The 22,038-nt window shown below is 36.5% G+C and overlaps 1 protein-coding gene across 1 annotated transcript in view; it reads left to right on the top strand.

The window, feature by feature from the left end:
- The window catches only part of TANC2 (tetratricopeptide repeat, ankyrin repeat and coiled-coil containing 2), a 351,092-nt gene that overhangs the window by 189,131 nt on the left and 139,923 nt on the right, over positions 1 to 22,038 (top strand). The window contains exons 7-8 of the mRNA XM_027771180.1: positions 7,380 to 7,643; positions 21,957 to 22,038. The exon at positions 21,957 to 22,038 is cut by the window's right edge and continues 71 nt beyond it. Of these exons, the coding sequence (XP_027626981.1) occupies positions 7,380 to 7,643; positions 21,957 to 22,038 (346 nt within the window). The remainder of the gene's footprint in view (positions 1 to 7,379; positions 7,644 to 21,956) is intronic.

Raw genomic sequence — 22,038 nt, 5'->3', positions numbered from 1 at the left:
AGTACTGCTGTGATTATTCTCAAACATTTGTCCTAGTCATATGCAGAGTCAGAAAGTCTACATAGAAGTGAATTTGTAAGTTTCAGAAAATGTACATCTTTCAACTTTACAAAATAATTTTTTTTGGAGAGGTTTTTTTCTATAGGGCACGTGCACTTGCCAGACAGACAGAGAGAGACAGAGAGATAGAAAGCGAGAAATCACCCTCCTGGGGGATGGCCACTCCGCAATCCCTTCTCCTCCATTCTCCTCTCAGGATCTTGGGAACGCATGCCCACGCGCTCAGCGTGAGTTTAAGCCACCGGGTCTGGGACTTGAACCATGGTTGGCTACATGGGAGTCCAGCGACAGCCATTACACTAAGTGCTAGTCCCACAAAATAATTTTATATTTCATGAAACTTTGTCAGCTTATATTGCTGCCAGCATAACATAGTATGCATTTGCTATCAAGTCTTGCTGTGCTTGATGTTGACTTCATTTTAACAATCTGGAAGACATGAAAGTTATTTCATTGTAACTTTAATTTGTATTTCCTTTACTGCTGATAAGGTTGAATTGCACGTGCACTTGCCAGACAGACAGAGAGAGACAGAGAGATAGAAAGCGAGAAATCACCCTCCTGGGGGATGGCCACTCCGCAATCCCTTCTCCTCCATTCTCCTCTCAGGATCTTGGGAACGCATGCCCACGCGCTCAGCGTGAGTTTAAGCCACCGGGTCTGGGACTTGAACCATGGTTGGCTACATGGGAGTCCAGCGACAGCCATTACACTAAGTGCTAGTCCCACAAAATAATTTTATATTTCATGAAACTTTGTCAGCTTATATTGCTGCCAGCATAACATAGTATGCATTTGCTATCAAGTCTTGCTGTGCTTGATGTTGACTTCATTTTAACAATCTGGAAGACATGAAAGTTATTTCATTGTAACTTTAATTTGTATTTCCTTTACTGCTGATAAGGTTGAATTATCTTTTAACATATTTCTTAGCAACTTAGAGCTTCTCTTGTGTGAAAGACCTGTTCAATTTTTTTGCTCTTTTCCTGTTGAAATGTTTGTCTTTTCCTTACAAATTTGAAGGAAATATTTATATATTAGTAAAATGAAGCCTTCATTTTAATTTGGTTAAATCTCTCATTTTTATTGTTTATGTTTGGTATCTTTTGTGAAACTTTGCTCTGTCATTTAAAAATCTTTAAATCACCTTGAATTAATATAACAGTATAGATTCACATTTTCCATGCAGATTAGAAGTCATTCCATTTACCGTGCTGTATTCAGTGTATTGCTGCCCAGAGCAAATTTCCATAAATGTCTAGTCTTTTTCTGAGCTCTTTACCTAATTCTGTTAGTAAATAAATGTCTCCTTACATAAAGATCACATTGTCTTAATTTTAACAATTATAACTCTTCATATTTCACAAAGTTCCATCATCATAAGGAGGATTCTTGGCTATGCTGAGCCTTTTCTTCAAAATAAATTTAAGAGTCAGTTTGTCAAATCCCTGAGAGACCCTTTTTGAGGGTTTTTTTTAGAATTGCATTGAATCTGTAGATCAATCAGTAATGAATGACAACTTTCCGATATTAAATCTTCTAATACAGGAATGTTTTCATATTTGCTTCATTTAGATCTTCTTTAATGTCTTTTAATAAAATGTTCTGATTTTTTCCATAAAGATCTGGTACTTTTTGTAAGATTTTTCCCTAAATACTTTATAATTTTTATGTTATTTTCAGTGTTTTCTCTTTTGCATTTTACTTTTAAACCTGTGGCATAGAAATACATAGCAATTTGTGTATATTGATTGTGTTGTCCAGCAACTGTAGCAAACTCTTGCTATTAAATAATTTACCTATGAACATTTATAATTTTTACATATCATACTATATGCAAATAATGACAGTTTTATATTTTCTTACCTATTCTTACATCATATATTATTTATGTATTTTTTCTTTATTATACTAGCTAATCCTCCAGCACATTGAAATACAATGGTGGTAGCAAGCCTCTTTATCTTATTCCTAATTTTAAAAGAAAAACTTCAATATTTCACCATTAAGTATCATGGTTCCTATAAGTATTCATAGACATCTTTATCAGATTTGACAGTTCCTTTTCTATGTCTAGCTTGCTATGTATTTTTAATAATTAATGGATATTATTTTGTTTCAAATGCTTTTTCTGCACATATTTAGGTTATGAAATAATTTTTCTTCTTCATTCTGTTAATGGAATAAGCTACATTAATTTATTTTTAAATATTAGACTAATCTTTTATTCCCAGGTTCACATTTGATCATGATGTATTTTTTTAATCAATCGATTTTCTAATATTTTGTTTAGGATTTTTACATCTTTGTACATGAGTAAGATTAGCTTAAAATTCTCCTTTTTGTTTTGTCAGCATCAGGTTTTGGTTATCAGGGTTATTAGCCTCATAAGGTAGGTTGGGCTTGTCCAAATATAAATGTCGCCCAAGGTTCACCTTTAATCTGGTTTTTTCTTTCTCAATATAAGCCTCTACTTTCACTGTTCTAACAATCCTGTCTATTCCGTGATTCCCATTTCATAACACCAGCTCTGATCTTTGATTCTACCATCTCATTGTTTATCGCCATTCTTTTCATCATGAACATATGTTCAAGAATAATCACACATGTTAGGCCCAGCAGATGGCATAATGAATACTTATTACATCTCTGGACTACAATATGACCAGTTGCAATTTGAGTCTCAGACCTGGAGGTTTGAAACTCACTCCAGGCACATGTGCATGTGTACCCAAAAATCCCAAGAGGAGAAGAAGGGATTGTGGTGTGTCCATCCCCATTGAGGGAGTGATTTCTCACTTTCTGTATCTCTCCAATGAGCGCACATACCCTATAGCAAAAATCTCTCTTAAAAAAGAAAAAAAAGAATCACGCATATCATCCCAAATCTTGCTTCCTTCTTTTTTTTTAATTATATGTATTTTTTATTATTTATACATTAAATCACTATACATCATTTGGATTGTGAAGAGACTTTATAGATCATGATATACACCTCAGTCCAGCCCAGTTAGACCACCATACACATCCTTGTCAAGTTGATTGTCCCTCCCTTTTCTATATTTCTGTACTATCTACCTCCTCTACACTTATTTATTTATTTATTTATTTATTTTTAGAGAGGTTTTTGCTATAGGGTGTGTGTGCTCACCAGAAAGAGAGAGACAGAGATAGAAAGCGAGAAATCACCCCCTGGGGGTATGGCCACGCTGCAATCCCTTCTCTTCCATTCTCCTCTTGGGATCTTGGGCACTCACGCACACATGCCCAGCATGAGTTTAAGCCACCAGGTCCAGGACTCGAACCGCGGTCAGCTACATGGGAGTTCAGCAACATAGCCATTATGCTAACTGCTGGTCCCTCTCCTCTACACTTTTGAGACCTACTGCCAGTAACTAATATTGCTACTTATAGTCATACATTGATTTTCTTTTCAAGCTTATTAATGGTAGGATTCATGTCTCATAATTTTTATTTACCCTCAGGATGTAGCATAATAATTTCTAATTTGTGATTTATTTATATGAGTAGTCTTTACAAAGACGTAATAATTAAATAACTAAACATATCAACTAAGACCATAGAAACAGAATGTGTTGAAGAGTAGCCTTTTCTTTCCTAGCCCTGAAAAAATTGAGACAATTGAAATTGTGTTTCTTGAATTTATTGATTGATAAATTTATTTTTGGAGAGAAATAGAAAGGAACACTCTCAACTGATCTCATGCCACAAACCCCTTTTCCCCCTGCCGACCACCCTAGTCTTTCAGTCAGTCAGGATCACAGACACTTATGTGCATATCTGATGCATAGGTTGACTCAAGAACCAAACCCTAATCTTGCATATGCTTCTAGCATTGCATAACATTGTGTTGCAACTGAGCCGGGCTTTGTTCCTTGAGTTTTAGTTGGACCTGCTGTTATAATAATCTGGACCTGATACTATCTTCAAGCAAATAATGGAAATGTCTTGTTTTTTTGTTTGTTTTGTTTTGTTTTTGTTTTTACTACTTCAACATATTTAATACCACAGGACTACTTAAGTTTTCTTTTTCTTCTTGACTCAGTTTTCATGGTAAAATTTATTGGCATAAAGTTATCAGAAATATTCCTTTATAATTCTATCACTACCAACCCAGGAACCCAATATGGAAATCTAAAAGTAGTCCTTGTACCTCCCTCCCTCTATTTCTAATCCTTGTCATTTATTTTCATCCTTCTTAGGATTCTTTGGTAGTCCTCATTAAGTGAGACTGAGATTAGTACAAATCTGTTCTTCTTTTCATCTTTTCCTTCCTAAGCTTGTTTTTCACAGCCTTCAAAATTAATTAATTAAAGGTTGATTATTCCTTTTATTCTCAGTTATTTAAAAGATAAAGTAAAATACCTGACAGTTAAGTCTGACCATATCACTCCTTTGGCTCCCATTTACCTATAAGATAAAGCATAAGCCCTTAGGATTGGTTGATAGCTAATTTCTCCAGCCTTCTCCTCTACTTCTTCTACCCTTGTATTTATTGTTCTAGCAGCATTTAATTTTATTCTTGCCTGACACATTCCAGTTTTTCCATTTCTATATTTTTGGTAATGTTTATGATTCTGCCTATAATCTCTCTCTCCCCTACATTTGATTACCTTTTAAGATTCACTTTCAAAAGTATTCTGTCTTCACCACTACTGTCAACTCTGTTCAACTCTGCACTCCAATTCTATCTCATACATCTATATTTTTTTTAATTGCCAGAAGGTACCAGAGAGAGACAGAGAAGACAAGGGATGAAGTGCTCACCTGATATTTTTGTTAATGTTTTGATAGTGCTTAGAATGATCATTGGTGTACTGGTAGAGTGTTAATTAATACAGTTACTGTGGAAAAAATGTGAAGTTCCTCAAAAATCTAAAAATAGAAACTACCATATGACCCAGCAATTCTACTCTTTGTATTTGCTCAAAAGGACAGAAATTGCCAAAGAAACATATGCACATTCATTATTTTTACAGCATTATTCACAGTAGTTAAAACATATCATCAAGTGCCTAATAGCTGATGACTAGATTAAGAAAATGTGGCACCTATACACAATGGAATACTACAGTATTTAGCCATAAAAAAACAATAGCTTGTCATTTGTCATAAAGTGGACAAACCTAGAAGTTAAGATGCTAAATGAAATAAGCCAGGCTATAAAAGGCAATAGTGTACATACGTCCCCTCTTAACATATACCAAGTATCCACAGTTCATGGCAGAAGCTAAAGGACTCAACAGCATAGACATAGAGTGGTGGATACCAGCAGCTGCGCAATTTGCTCAGGAGAAAATGAGTAACTGAAGTAAAAACACATGTAAACAAGTAGAATAGGTTAGGGAACACTCTCCTTCCTGACTTGTCCACACTTCCTGTTTTTCTTTCTCTGGTTGTTCTTCCTCAGATTCATTTGTAGGCTGATCTTGCTTTGCCTAACTTCTTTCAATGAGTTTCATTCATAGGCCTTCTTCCCCTCAAACTTCTTATGTGTCTATAATCTGCTTCTAACCCTATATGCTAGCAAATTCACTTTTACTCTCTAGTTCTGTTCTTCTCCTGAGCTTCAGTTTAATAATCTGGCTGCCTACTGCACAACCTTATTTGAATGTCCCACAAATACTCAAGTTCTACATGTTTCTTGAACTAAAATGATCTTTTCTTTAATCCCGGGTCTTTTTCTGTCTTCTGTAAGTGGATAGTACCCAAGGACTGGTCAAAGTTTAGAAATGTAATTTTCCCTGCTCCTTTTTTTTTTTTCTTCCTTCCCTTTTTTCTTTGTTTGTTTCTTTCTTTCTTTCTTTCTTTCAGCAGTCTTCCAAAATGAGCATATTTTATTTTTTAAGGTTTTTCCAACTACTCATTTAAGGTGGAAATTGAGGGTAATAACTATGGGAATTTAGCTCTCCAGATCTTATAAGGTTTCTAGAGGCATTCTATGATATTTTAGATGGGGCTCAAAAGCACATGCCCTCTTCTCTTCTCTTTTAATTCTGTCAGTTGAGTCTATAAAATTTTTCCTATTTCTACTTCTCTACCTTTTTCCAATTCACTTAGGTTTCTTTTTCTATAGCCTTTTACTTTTTGTGACAACATAGATTTTTCCTTCGTCTTTAAAAAAAATAATAAAGTAGGTCTCCTTTTGTAATTCACTTTCTTTCCTTCCTGCAAAAGTAAGAACACCATTTAAATTGATGGAGAAAGAACCTCACTGAAAAGGATTGTAGAAATTACTTCATAGAAATTACCAACTACCTAAGTGAGTTATATCTGAAATATAAAGAGAAGTGAACTAGCATTAAAAAAACTTTCTTGGTGTAGCATCTCTTTGTTTTATAATTACTACTAAAACATTTTGCAATATAGATTTTAATGTTCAGTGTTTTAGTCCTTGCATTTCTGGAGTTGATGAAAATTTAGCTATTTGTGCGTACATAGTGGCAAGACTAGATAAAATTCTAGAAGACCTTTCAGGTTTTTATTTAATTAAGAGACTTAACATATATAGTCATGCATCACCTAATGATGAAGATACTTTTGAAGAAATGTGTCATTAAAAGATTTTATTGTGTGGACATAACAGGTCATCGGGAAAGTCAGGACATATTTTTCTGTGTTTTTCTATGCAATAATGCATCATGACTTTTCTGATGACCCTATAGAATGTATTTAACACAAATCTAGTTGGTATAGCCCACCACACACTTAAGCCATGTACTGTAGCCTGTCACAGCCTTATGGGACCACTGTCGTCTGTGTGCATTCTTGTTGACCAAAGTCTCACGTAGTGCACAGCTGTACAAAAAGGAGATGTGCAAGACAGCCCAAACTGCTTTCTTGTCAGGGCGGGTTCTTCTTTATTATTTTCTAATTAGGAACTGTATAGTTTATTCTAATACTTTGTCATATAGAACAGGCCAGGAAGTAGATTTAAGTGGGGTAGATACTAAAGAGAATACAGAGCTCTTTTGGGGACCTCTGAAGCTCTCCAACAACCCATGAAAATTATATATATTGCCTTTTAATGAAACTCTAAAAGCTTTTAGCACTAAGAGGCCCTAGCTCTGGTCCTTTACTACTAACATAATTTTTTTAGTTTGTTTAAATAGAATTGTTAAATATATCATAAATAGTTGTTTTGGTTTTAATTATTTAAACTTCATCATTGAAATAAAGTGGTCATCAATAACTTTTCAAAATAGTGTTACTAATGTTGTCATTATCTAGTCATGAATTTTGATAATCATAAACAGATCAATCCCTACTTTAGATTAATTTTCTCTTTTTTCCCCCAGCTACATTGACAAGCTACTCTGAAAACGTGGAACGCACAAAATATGTCGGAGAAAGCAGTAAAGAATTAGGATCTGGAGGAAACCTAAAACCTTGGCAGTCTCAAAAATCCAGCATGGATTCCTGTTTGTATCGAGTAGATGAAAACATGACTGCCTCCACCTACAGTCTGAATAAGATCCCAGAGAGGAATTTGGAAACGGTCTTATCTCAATCAGTACAGTCTATTCCTTTGTATCTTATGCCACGGCCAAACTCAGTAGCAGGTAAGGATTTAAAAAAAAAAAAAAAAGCCATTTTCCTGGAAGATATATTAAAATGAAAATAAGCCCTACTCTAACAATACTTAAATTTTGCTCTCATCTTTTATTAACTCTTTTTTTTCAGGGGGTGGGGGGAAGGTTTGGGTAATTAATATACATTTGCTTATTTTTTGAATCCGGGTAAATTTTATCTTCCTCAAGTAATCACTTAGGTCTCTCAAAATCCACAAACACACAATTAGAATAAGAAACAGAGCCTATAAAATATGTTACTAAACTGCTAGAAGTCTTTTCCTCATATCAGAAGTCTTTAAGAGAATTTTAGTTTGAGGACATAGTTTTTTTTTAATAGTTTTACTCGTTTATCTTTTTAATTGCTAGTGGATGTGTGTGCTTGCCAGAGAGACTGGGGTGGGGTAGAGAGAGAAAGCACCCCTCCAGTGGGACATGACTACACTGCAATCTCTTCTCCCCCATTTTCCATCTTATCAGAACTTGGGACACACATACACGCAGCAAATATATTTTTCAAGCTGCTAGGTCCAGGATTTGAACTGTAGTCAGCTATGTGGCTCCAGCTCCTTTAACTAGTAGGCTACAGTACTGGCCCAGAACTTTAGTTTAAAAAAAAAAAATTGAAGCATATTTTAATATAATTTGTATAATCAGAAATCATGATTTAGAGTGTTTGAATCCATTATTGTGTTACTAAACCAGAATTACCTGAGACTGGCCAATTTATAAAGAATAGAGGTTTATTTGGCCCACAGTTCCGATGACTGAAATATGGAGTCATTATTCTTTAACAGCTATTCAGAATTGATGTCAAGAGATCATTTTAATATAGCTAAGTTGCTATTTAATAATTCAAACCAGAAACTTCTACAGAATAGTTGGGCATTCTGACATTTTCAAAATGCATCATCATCTGGACTTTGTCCAAACTTTCTTACTTTCCTGATGAATGTTTGGATAGATTTATCTCATTGATGCAGGTTAATAAAACATTCATTGGGACCAAGAGCTCTTATTCCCCAGATGTAATTGTTTGGTATGCAGGTAATGGTGTTAGGCTTCTTGGCATTCCCATTTCCCTTTCCTACCTGTACTACACTATTACTCTTTATTCTTAACTGCTGGTAGACAACTGGCATCTGTCATCAGGTGTGATTATAGGGGGATGGCTCAACTGGAAGATCAGAAAATGTATAAGATTTTAATATTAATGCTTAGAGATTATTCATTTTTATATAGTGACAGCCAACTTTCTCTTCTAGATCCTTCTGAATATGTTGACTCCTATCATTAATATTCTACAGAAAGTGCCAAGCAAATTAAATCTTTCCAGAAGATAAGCATATAAATCCTTGCCTGTATGCAAATAGGGAATACAGCTACCAGCCTCAATAGCACACCTCAGTTTACTTCCTAACTAACCTAGAATGATACCCAAGAAAATTCTGGCTTTATTATTTGAGAAAGGCATTGAGCACTTAGCTGGAGACAGAGATAGAAGCTTTATTTCACTGAGGTGAACTATGCAGTCAGTCTTGATGAACTGTGTTAATTCAGGGCCTTGAGTCTCAATAACTTAACGACATTAACATTGTGATAACATTCTGTAAAACTCCCTTCTTCCTTATCGTCCCTGATTATATTTTAGCCTCATTTTAGCATATTAATTAAGGACCCTTTCTCATTTGCTTAAATCCTATTCAGCCTTTCTCAGGCTTCCCTTAGCCCCAAGCATACCTCAAAACTATTCTCCCTTTGAGACCAGCACATGGCTTAGTGGTCATATTGCTGGATTCCCATGTAGTTGACCGTCGTTCAGGTCCCAGACTCAGCAGCTTAAAAGTCACACCACGCATATATGCGTGTGTGCCCAAAATCCTGAGAGCAGAATGGAGGAAAAGGGATTGTGGCATGGCCATCCTATCCCTCGGTGGGAGAGGGGGAGGGGGATTTCTCGCTTTTTATCTCTGTCACTTTCTCTGTCTCTCTGGCGAGTCCTCACGTCCTATAGCAAAAAAAAAAAAAAAAAAAAAAAAAAAAAAAAAAAAAAAAAACCCTCTCTAATAAATAAGTAGATAGATAGATAGATGGAAAGAAAGAAAGAATAGCTGTCCTCCCTTTGCATTAGCCAAACACACACTCATGCGTTTTCAGAGCAGTGCCAGACTGAGTAGACTCTGAGAAAAGAGAATGGAAGAACCAAACCTTAGATGTTAAAAAAAAAAAGATATATTGAGTCATATTTTTATATATCATAAAATCCACCCATTTCAAATGTACAGTTCAGTAAGTTAGGAAATATGCCAATTCAGTTTTAAGACATTTTCATTACCCCAGCAAGATCTCTATGTCTATTTTTTTTATTTATTAATTCACTTTACATCTATGTCTATTTTAACGTTAGTCCCATTCTCACCCTCAGCAGTAGGCAGCCACTGACGTACTGTCTGACTCTAGATCTGCATTTCCCGACATTTCATATAGATGGAGCCATATATTATGTCTCTTATGTCTGACTTCTTTCAGCTAATATGTTTTTGAAGTTCGTCTAGTCATAGCAAGTATCAGTAGTTTGTTCCCTTTTGATCGCAAGTGCTGTTCCTTTATGTGGCTATACCACATTTTATCTACCCATTCAGCAGTTAACGGCCATTTGTTTCCAGTTTGGGGCTACTGTGAGCAGAGCTGCTGTGAACATTTGTGTATTGGATAGACATATGTTTTTCTGGACCTAGGAGTAGCATCACTGAATTATATGATAGATTTAGGTTTTATTTTTTCAGAAACCACCAAACTTTTCCAAAGCGGCTGCACCATATTACATTCCCACCTGCTGTATACAAAGGTTCCCATTTCTCCACATCCCCTCCATCATCTGTTGTTGCTTTTTTATTATAGTTATCCTAGCAAGTATGAAATGCTAACTCACTGTGATTTTAATTTACATTTTCCTAATGACTAATAATTTTGAGCTTCTTTTGTGTATGTGTTAGCTATTCATGTGTCTTCTTTAGTGAAATATCTGTCCAAATCTTTTACATATTTTTGACTGAGTTGTCTTATTGAATTGTACATATTTGTTATATATTCTGGATGCAAGACGTATTCGATACATGTTTACAAATACTTTCTCCTAGTCTTTTACTTGTCTTTTAGTTTTCTTATGGGTGTATTTTGAAGCACAAAAATTCTGAAAATTTTTTTCTTTATGTCTTCCATGAGAAATAGAGACAGGCTATCTCTGATAGGGTCGGTCTTCATGACTCTGTCCACCCCCAGCCTCAGTCAGCCACAATGAGGGGCATGTGTGTGTTTGACCAGCATATGCAGTGACATCTCAGGATGTGAAGCCAGGACCTTCCGTGTGGTCTTTCATCACAAAGTGCTGCATTACTGCTGTGTCATGATTGGCCAAAAGTTCTGAATTTTGATGTGGCAAGTTTTAGTTAAGAATATTCATTTCTTTTGATGGCTACAGAAACAGATACCCTGACACGATCTCACCGTGATGCCAGCCAGCGGGATCACAGGCCCACCCAGCCCGTTCAGGTCAAGCCGGGGTCCAAACCTTGGGCTTCCTGTATGGTTTCAGTGCAGTAGCACCCTACTGCCTGCACGACTGTGTCTTCACTTGCCGCCACTTTATCAACACTTTTATGGACCATGCTTTTGGTATCATCTTATTATACATTTAGTAGAAAGTATGCTGTTTCTATCAATTATTTAAAAACCATCTTCCGTATGTTATTACAGTTTGCTTAATTCAAGTATTGGAAAATATTTCCCATACACACTGAAATACTTTCTCTCTCTTTTCCAAACTTTCCTGCACCTACCCCACATTAAAATTTAAAGTGATCATTTCTTAAATTTTTATGCCAGTGGATCTGAATTGTTGATGATTTTTCACTACCACAGTTATAATCCATCTTAGACTTTCTGGCTAGTACAACTCGTTAGATTCTTCAGCAGTGCTGACCATGCTTTGGTTTGGTAGAGGAAGGATAAAAGGTCAATCTGACTGCCATAGGCCAGGAAGCTCTGTCCTAGAGAGTAGGGATTTATACTATTGGAATAGGACATGTTGACTGTTAAGTAAAATATACCATTGTCAGTTTTGAACATAGTACAAGGAGATCTGCTATTACCTACAGGACATGTTACAGATCAGGAAATAGTTCATATTAGATTGTTTTCTGTATCTGGAAGCCATGCTTTTTGTATGTTCACAAAGAGGCAGGAAAGTAAACTATAAACCAAATAATTTAATTATTTTCAAAATGTAATAGATCATATGTTAAAAATGTTCGCAGATAAAAAATTAACTGACTCCCTTGAGAAGTTACCCTAGTAAATTTATTAATGGATGTAAATATTTGATTAAACCACAACTTCTAATAGTTTAAATAACTAGTTCTCTAAATCATTATTTGTAAGAGATTTTTGCTGTAGGGCTTATGTGTTCCCTGGAGAGACAGAGAGAGACAGAAAGTGAGAAATCACTCTCTGGGAAGGGTGCCCACACCACAATCCCTCCACTCCCATTCTCCTTTCAGGGGTTTGGGAACACACCTGGCGTAAATTTCAAGCTGCTGGGTCCAGGACTCAAACTGTGGTTGGCCATGTGGAAATCCAATGCTTTAACCACTACACTGGCCCCTCTAAATCACTTTTTATATTAATTTTTTTTAGTTCAGGAGGGTCTTCTCATTTTAGTTCTACATACATATATTTTCCTTTATTTTCTAATGTATACATAGAAGTAGTTTTTCAAGCTGGAGACAAATACTCAGATCTCCTTGGTGAGGATTTTAAATATGAAATGAGCATGAATTAGGCAAAAATAATTCATATTTATGCTTATTGAATTGTTCTAAGCATACGAACATCGATCGGGGAGGTGGGGAGGGTGATGAATGCCTGTAATAAAAGGCCTTGTTCAAATTCAGTTTTCAAATTTCCCTATTTTTAAGACAGGATCTTGCTATGTTGTGATCTTCCTGCCTCAGCCTCCCCAGTAACTTGGATTACAGGCAAATACCACTGTGCCCAGCCCTGTGTGTGTGTCAGTTATTTTTTTTAATTTATGATAGAGAACTGTGCCTGCGTACTTACATGAGTGAGAGACAGATTGAGAGAAGCATCCTGGGTAGAGTCTCATTCCACTTTCCCAGCCCTCCAGCTCTTTAGGATGCTGGACATGTGTACATATGCCCAGCATGTTTTCAGGGCATCCAAGGATACAAAACCATGGTCAAACATGCAACTTCCCGACTGCAGTTCAGTTTGCTATGGACTACATCACCAACCTGGGCCTCCTTCTTTTTCTTTAAACTCACTGTCTATGTGGGTAATGTAATTGTTTATTTTAGTGGTCAAGTAATGTTGAATAATGGTATGATGGCCCTGCATGGCCAGGCATGGCACAGAATACTGCAGCTGTACCTATATGGGAGAAGTTCTGGGTTCACATCCTGGAACCGTCCTGAGCACACAGAGCACACAGAGGTCAGGCATGGGTTCCTATGATCTGGGTCAGCCAGGACTTAGAGGAATTGCAGGACAAAAGCCCTGTTGGTGCTGATCTCTCTGCACCTGTCTGTCTGTCTGTCTGTCTCTCTCTCTCTCTCTCTCATGGAAGACATGAACTTAAAAAAATAACCTCTTTAAAAATGTATCTATTATTTTCATCACTTTAGAAAACCTGGAGGAATAATTGTTTAAATGGCCCTTGCCATGTTAATCGATTTCTCTACATAATAAACTTTGGTAAGAGACTCACCTTCTGCTTGAGCTCTTTGGTTCTTTACAGGGCCACATCTGGCATGACCAGAAAATTGTCAAGGAGTTATTTAAAATCCTGAAAGATGATGGCAGATTGAACTCTAAGGAATAAAACTATATTACTCCAAAGACAAATATCTTTGATTTTTGAGAAGAATAGAAGGATTTACAGCTTTTATAATGCTTTTATTTGTAGGGAAAGGGAAAATGGAGTCAGCACATACATAATGTTTATGATGAATTATTTTTTCAAATGTTTTGTGCTTTAAACAAATGAAAAAATACATAAATGATACTTTGAATTAACTGTATTAAAATAGAGGTCTGAATGAGTATAAATATATATAACATACATATATTTATAGATCAGATTAATGCAGCTATATATTAATACTTCGAGAAACATGAACACTTGGACCAGCCAGTGCCATCGTGGTGAAGGTGGCTGGATTCCACATGACCGATTATGTGGTTCAAGTCCAAGACATAGTGGCTTGAAAAATATACTGGGCATGTTTGTGTGGGTGCCCAAAATATCCCCACAGGAGGGTTCTTTCTTGCTTTTCTTCTTTCTCTCTCGCTTTCTCTCTCGCTTTCTCTCTCTCTCTCTCTCTCTGACAAATGCTCACACCCTCTGGCATATTAAAAATAATAATTTTAAAAAATAAAAGCTCAAATAAGTGAAGTGTATAATTAGATGTACCAACTGAAAGTCCCATGTTCCACATATGAAGATATTACTATTTGCTAAAAACAATTTTTTTTTTGAGAGGTTTTTGCTATCGGGCACATGCACTCACCAGAAAGAGAGAGACAGAGAAACAGAAAGTGAGAAATCACTCCCCCTCCAGGGGGGCTGGTCATGCTGCAATCCCTTCTCCTCCATTCTCCTCTCAGGATCTTGGGCATGCACGCACACGCGCCCAGCGTGAGTTTAAGCCACCAGGTCCGGGACTCAAATTGCTGTCCACTACATGGGAGGCTAGCGACATAGCCATTATGCCAGCTGCTAGTCCCAACAAAATTTCTTAGATGGTACAATGATTCAAGATGAATTTGGCATTCTGCAACATCAAGACTTGAATTTTTCCTGGAGTAATTCAGTTTTCTGTATAAATTTACATATACATACACAAATTAAAATTCTAAAATACAAGACAGTTTAAGCTGCATTTTATTGTCTTCAGAATGTAAATCGCTGCTGCATATTTGTTTTAAGAATGTGTGCTAGAAAGGAAGCAGAAGACTGTGGACTTTTAGTTACATGGCAGAAATTGATTATCAGAGATTAGGCTGCATGTGGTCATCTCTGTTGTCTTAAAATGAGATTGGCAGTGAACTGGAAGGATGTGGGAAACAGGAAATGTTTGCTTGCAACAGCTGTCATCACTGCTTTGTGTGAGAATGAGGGATCTATCAGGGGAACGTACAAACAGAAGTCAGTTAACTTAGTTTACTTGTTAGTGCTTGGAGAGCTGCACGTTTTCCTAAGAAAAGGATCTTAAAAATCAGGTAAATGCAGAATGGGAATCTAGGGGGATTTAAATGAATCCAGTCCGAACCTGTAATGCAGATTTTACAAAAAGTTTAAAAACGAGCTTTTCAGAAGTCAGAATGTTGGCTTTATTAATCAAGGGTGTAAGGGTGGCTTCTTGCCCAGGCAGTAGCAAACATAAAGTGTCATTCTAGGCCTCTTGCTCACCTCAGCCAGAATGATGGTTATGCTTCTATGATCTGTGTGCATTAGTGGCAACCAATATAAGAAGAAACAATTCAAACTGGCTTCCAAACTCAATATAGAATTGTGTCAGAAATGTTTTATATCAAATGTTATATGCTGGATTTAAATATTTTTTTAATTTTTATTTATTATTATTATGTATTTTTTTAAGTTTGTTGTAGGGCATGTGTGCTTACCAGAGAGAGACAGAGAAAATGAGAAGGCAAGCCACCAGGTCTGGGACTCAAACCATGGTCGGCTATGTGGGAATCCAGCACCCCAACCACCCAGCCACCTCCTGGCCCCTCTGCTGGATTTTTTTTCTGTCCACTTTTGGTATGTTTAAATTATTTGAACTTTAAAAAAGTATGTCAGTTAAATGCTTTGTGAGTAGTCCTTAAAATTTCCCAATTTGATGAAATCTCAAAAAATTATGGGCTACTTTTTTCCTGTTCCTTTCTCCTCTAAAAATCTTTTTAATGACAGATTTTATGAATTTACTTTTTAAAACTTTTCCTTTTTAAATAAAAATTTTGTTGGAGATATGTTTTTCTATTTTCTCAATTGATTTGAACTCACCATATTGTCTTTTATATTTATCTCTGAAATATGTTTATTAAATATAAGAGTGTTAATTTAATCTGACAGAATTCTCAAAAAACTTGGCCAGAGCACTTTTGCAGTAAGAGTTGGAATGAGGTAGGAATGTATGTGTCCCCATAGAACTGTCTTTGGTGTTGAATGAGATGATGATATACAAGGATTGTTGATATAGCCATCTCCTTCAAAATAACCCAGTGAGGCATGAGTTCATTTGATAATTATTAATGATTTAAGTGTAACTAAAACACAAAGTGTACATATAATACAATTATTCACTCACTGGACCAGTGTTTGTTGAGTATGTACTATATATGCCAAGCACTGTTTGAAGTGATTATGTATCACCAATAAACGAAAGATTCCACCTTTGAGGAGCTTATATTTTAGTTGGAGGGAGTAAAATAAACATAATAGTTTATGCGTATGCTAGAAGGTGATATGTGCAATGGAAAAAAAGAAAAAGAGGGATCAGCAGTATCTGAAGAAGATAATACAAAGCATCATTGAAGTCAGGTAAATTGTTGCAGTGATATTTATTAAACTTAAGAAAGCAAAGCAATGAAGAGTATGGGGATAGAAGCAGATTATTAAGTCAAAGTAGAAGTATCAGCACACCCAGCATTATGTGCAGGGCACTCTGATTTACTCTGAAAGGACAGGAGAAACAGAGATGAATCAGACGTTGCCTCTTGCCTTCCAGAACCTATTCCAATTAGTGAGAAGAGATTGACATATGAACAAGTAGCCAAATGACACAGGTTCTAAATTGCAGTTTATGTATGTTGTTGCCGAAAGGGAAAAACAACAAATTCTGACTGGGAGATCAGTCAGAGAAAGTGTAGCCTCAGCAAAAATTCTGACAAAGGCAGAGAAGTTTCACCTACTATGACAAAGACTTTTTCTAAAAAACTGACTTGCAACTGGAAAACTTTTCAAGTGACTATGAGGAAGAGTACATCTAGGTACAATCAGTAGAGCAAAGGGCAACAGCTAACAGAATTCTCACTCTCCTGGCTGATCTTCCTAATATTTGTCTTATAAGCCTTTTTGTACTTGAAGGGATATGAATTTTGAAAATGACAAGACAGAGTGAAACTGAAAATAGGACTAAGGAGAATAATTATTTAATAAAAATAAGGCCAACACAAAATGGTTTTAGGTGCCAGCTTTGTAGCACAGTGGCGTAGTGCTGTGCATAGGAAGTAGAAGCCCAGATGCCCAACTGTGGTTCAAAACTCTGGCCCTGGTAGCTTGAAAATCACACTGGGTATGTGTGAGTTTATGGCCAAAATCCTGATAGGATAGGAATGGAGAAGGAACTGTGGCATGACTACATCTCATTGGGGGTGCTTTCTCCCTCTCCCTGCTGCTCTTTGTCTCTCTCCGGTGAGCACACAAGCTCTCTTTTTTTTTTACAAAAAAAAAAAAAACTGAAAGACAAGACTAAAGCTAACTTCCAACAAAAGTTGCAAAAAATAAGGGAAAGGAGGTGAGAAAAAATGAGTGTTTATGTATGTGTATATAGGTATACACATACATGTAAGGGGACTTCAGAAAGTTTGTAGAAAAATGGAATTAAAGTATGAGTGTATTTGGGATTCAGAAATCTGTGCATAGTTTTTTCATAATACACATTTTCCATAAACTTTTTGAAGATTGCAGTAAAAGGAAGAAAGGAAAAAATATATAACTGTTATAATCCTCATTTTGTAGCTAGTTATGGAGCAGGGGTGATATTTTTAACTTTCTTTATCTACTACCTACTTTCATTTTCTCTTTGTGCTCAGCCAAGACCACATCTATCAGTCAGTATTCTCTACCGGCTAGGATGCCACAAACCTTCATTCTTGAAGAGTTTGAATCCCTAGTAGTCCTCTCTTTTTTTTCAGTAGCAACATGTATATAAATAAAGAATCCAAAGAAAATGCATTTTGGTTAAAGCTCACATTCCACTTCTCCTCCATTCTCCTCTTGGGATCTTGGGCACGCAGGCACATGCGCCCGGCATGAGTTTAAGCCATTGGGTCCAGGATTCGAACTGCGGTCAACTATGTGGGAGTCCAGCAACATAACCATTTTGCCATCTGCTGGTCCTGTGGAAGGTTTTGGGTTTTTTTGGGTTTTTTTGTTTGTTTTTTTTGGTTTTTTTGTTTTTGTTTTTGTTTTGGTTTTTTGGGTTTTTTTGGCCATAGAGCAGGTGCCATCATGCCCCTGGTCCCAAGGAAAGTATTTTGAGAGGGTCATACCACATTGTGATCCTCGTGGCAATCCTCCCAGTCAGCTAGGACCGCAGGTACATGCCACCAAGCTCAGCTGCTTAGTTGGATCAGGAGCTGAGACTGGGACTCCCATGTGGCCTCAGCCACTGTACTTAAGGGCTCTCTCTGTGCCACTGTGGCTGGGCCTGGACATTTATTTACTAAACACACATAATGTGCCAAATAGCATGCAACCTGCTTTTCTTGAATTACATCTCTTATTTTAAAGTAGAACAAGAATACTAAATATAACAATGAGGAAATCCTATCTATTCTGTCAGAGAAAATCATGGACTTTTGCCTGAAGAGATGCTTAGAAGATGCCAATTTTCTTGTCAAAAATCCCTATGGATTGCCAATTTTCAGCCTCTCCTATATTAGGGTAATAAAGTATCATCTCTCTTCCCTTCCTATTTTGAGCACATATATTTCCTGTAGTATACTAGTTATAAACATTAGTCATTATATGAATTTTTTGTGTTAGGGTAGTTTTATTAATAATAAAGATTCTGATCTATATGTATTCCACAGTAGCTCTTAAAATAGTCATTAATCCCGAATACAGGCTCCATCAGCGGGCCCTCTGAGATAAGTCAGTTGATGAAGAAGACTGATAATTGATTCTAAGTAGAAGCCTTCACCAAAACCCTTCCTTTGTTGCCATGGCACAAAGATCACACATAGTTCAGGAACTGCTGGAACAGAATCTTCCCAGAGTATAAACTCTGGATATCTTGATAGCAGAGGTATGGGAATTCTGGGAGTGATGAGTATATATACATATATCCTCCTCCTACCTCTCCAATGCCAACAAACCATGAGAACTATAATCAGCTCACCCTCAACATACACACTATAAAGTAGCTAGTGTCTCACCACCAAAATTTAGGAAATGAAAAAAATTTACAGCATCTTCCCCTAATTAATTTTAAAACTTTAACGTTACAGTGAAGTACAGTATTCACACCCATGTTTTCCAGACACATTGATAGCCCAGTTTCTTGCAAAGGCAAGGTGGAGCACTCACTTGTGATGCAGGCCTTTGACCTGGTCATGATGGCTCCCTAAAGAAGGTGGAGGGAGGCTAGAGAGTATCTCTGCATCTGCTGCTCTCCAAGACATTCCTGTGGAAAATGGAAATATTGGCGTAATTCTTCGGTCCTTCCTGCATCTAGGCTCTTTGTCATCTACCTTTGGAGTTCTGCCTGTTCCATTCTGAAGTTAACAGGTGTAGTATACTTCCCTGACTTGCCTTTGAGTTTAGCGGCTTGACTTGCTTTGAACAGAAGCATATTAGTACACGTTATACAAGGAGAGGTTTAAAATGCGCTCATGTATTTGGGCTTGTCTTTTTGGCTTCTGTCATTATTGTCAGAGTATGTCCAGATAGCCCACTGATCTAAGGAGGATAATACTGGGCCACTGGAAAAGTCATGATGTGTTTGTGCACAGAGAAAAATAGAGGGGCCATATCATATTTACATTCCATTCTCAGTCACTGCGCTACATCTGGCATAAAACAGGTGTGTAAAAATGCTTATCAGGGCCTGCAGGTGGTTTGGTAGTTAAGGCTCTGAACTCCCACATGGCTGACCACCCCACAGTTTGAGTCCTAGATCTGATCATTTACACTCTCACTTTCCACCAAGGTGGCCAGCCCCATAGTGTGTGTATATATACTCTATAACAAATTTTTTTAAAATGATAAAAAGTACCATTAAATAAAATAATTCTTTAAAAAATGCTTATTAATTTGCTGAAAGAGGTCCAAGAGTTGTTTGGCAGGCAGCTTTGTTAAGTACGGTTTTAAGAACATGGTAGCTGATTTTCTTTTGTATTGCAGCTAGACAGGCAGAAGAAAATTCTTTCCTACTCTGTAACCTGTGAGATGGCACTGGCTTTATTTGATCAAAAAAGTAGAAACAGAGGCCAGAGGTGTTGTGATTAAGGTGCTGTTTTGATTATCACAGCTTTGTAATATATTTTTTGGTCAGAGTGAGATGCTGCCCACTTCTACTCTTCTTGTACAGGTTTGCTTTGGCAATATGGAGTCTTTTATGAGTCCAGACAAATTCTATGATTTTTTTTCTAGATCTGTGAAAAATGTCTCTTGTAATTTGATAGGGATTGTATTAAATATGTAGTTTAATCTGGGTAGAATTGCCATTTTGATTATATTAAGTAGGATTTTCATAATTTTCCTCGTAGAGGTCTTTGACTTACTTGGTTAGATTTATTTTTAGGTATCTTATACTTTAGGTGGCTATGGTAAGTGGGATTACCTCCTTTATTTCTACCTCTGTCTGCTTGTTGTTTGTATATAGAAATGATACAGATTTTTGTAAGCTGATTTTATATCCTACCACTTTACTGTATTCATTTATTACTTCAAGGTTTTTTTGAATACCTTTGGGTCTTCTATGTATACAATCATGTCATCTACAAATAGAGATAATTTCAACTCATTTCTCTATTTGAATGCCTTTTATTATTTTGTCTGATTGCTTTGGCTAGGACTTCCAGCATTGTGTTGAAAAGGAGCAGAAAAACTATGCAGCCATGTCTTGTATCAGTTTTTGGTGGAAACGCTTTCAGCTTTTCTCCATTCAGTATAACGTTAGCTATAGGTTTTCCATAGATGGCTGAGAAATGATCCTTTTGTGCCAATTTTGCTGAGAGTTAATCATAAAAGGATGTTGTATTTTGTCAAACACTTTTTCTGCATTGTGCATTGATTGAAATGATGATGTGATCCTGATGCTGAGTGATTTCTAGGCTGATTCCTCCCCCCCCCCCAGGTTTTTGCCATAGGGCATGTATGCTCACAGAGACAGTGAGAGGGAAAATGAGAAATCACCCATGGGGGGTGGTGGGATGGCCACACCATAATCCCTTCTCTTCCATTCCCTTTTGGGATTTCAGGCACACAGACACCCAGCGAGACCCTCAAGCTGCCAGATCCAGAGCTCATACTGCGGCTGGTCATGTGGGTGTCCAGTGCCTTAACCACTATGCCACCCACTGGCCCCTCCTCATCCTCTTTTGCTTCTTAGTTTTTATAAAAGAGCTCATTTATAATCAGCTATTAAGTAAGATAATATACGATCTATCATAGGTGGCAAAATTGAATTATAAAGTCTTTGAGGCAAGTGAGCATGTCATCCTCTGTAAATCTCAACATGCAATGCTATTTTTCACATACAGAACTACCCTCCAGGTATTTGGTGGCAAAGTATTTGTGATCAAGCATCATTAACAGATAATTTTAGGGTTCTTTTCTCATTCCCTTACTTAAGCCAGTCACTAGTGATAAGTTGTTAACTAATATTTTCAAGCAATAAACTAGATAGTGTAGTATTACTTATATAATTTGAAACATTCATGGAGAATGAACTTTCCATTTCACTCTTAATTTTTAGTAGGATCCCATCTATTTTTCTTTTGGTAACATAAAGAAACTTCCTTTTTGCGGCTCTGACTGATCTTTCACAATTCAGCCATTCAGAAGAAAAATGGTATTTTACGCTGTTCGACTGGCAGTTGATTTGTTCTTCGTTTTAGATCTCAAATAATCTTTACCATTATTTATCACTTTATAATGTAAGGTTTTTATGTTTATTCATTCAGTTTGCTTGTTTCTCTTTTTCCCTATTTGAAAAGGAAATAATTATATTCTTCTGTTTAAGGTTATAGTACCTCTTACCAAGTACAGAATTTTGATATGCTATCTTAAGGTAACAAGTGAAATGAAGGTTTAATTTTTTTTAAAAAAAAACTACTTAGTTGTTTTTCTAATGATTTAAAATAAATGTATTATATATTATACTTTATGTATTTTGTGCTGGAGTAAGTCCTGATTCTGTAGGTGGGAGATACAGACTAGCCAAAAAAATTTTCTAACTCACACATTCTAACTCAACTTTTCTGTCTCGTCAGCCACCAGCTCTGCCCACTTGGAGGACCTTGCTTACCTGGATGAGCAGAGACATACACCTTTGAGAACGTCTCTTCGAATGCC

The sequence above is a fragment of the Tupaia chinensis genome, unplaced genomic scaffold (genome assembly GCF_000334495.1).
Source record: "Tupaia chinensis unplaced genomic scaffold, TupChi_1.0 Scaffold000187_1, whole genome shotgun sequence".
NCBI lineage: Eukaryota > Metazoa > Chordata > Mammalia > Scandentia > Tupaiidae > Tupaia > Tupaia belangeri.
The sequence above is the reverse complement of the archived record's forward strand: the minus strand, read 5'-3'. Positions and strand labels throughout refer to the sequence as shown.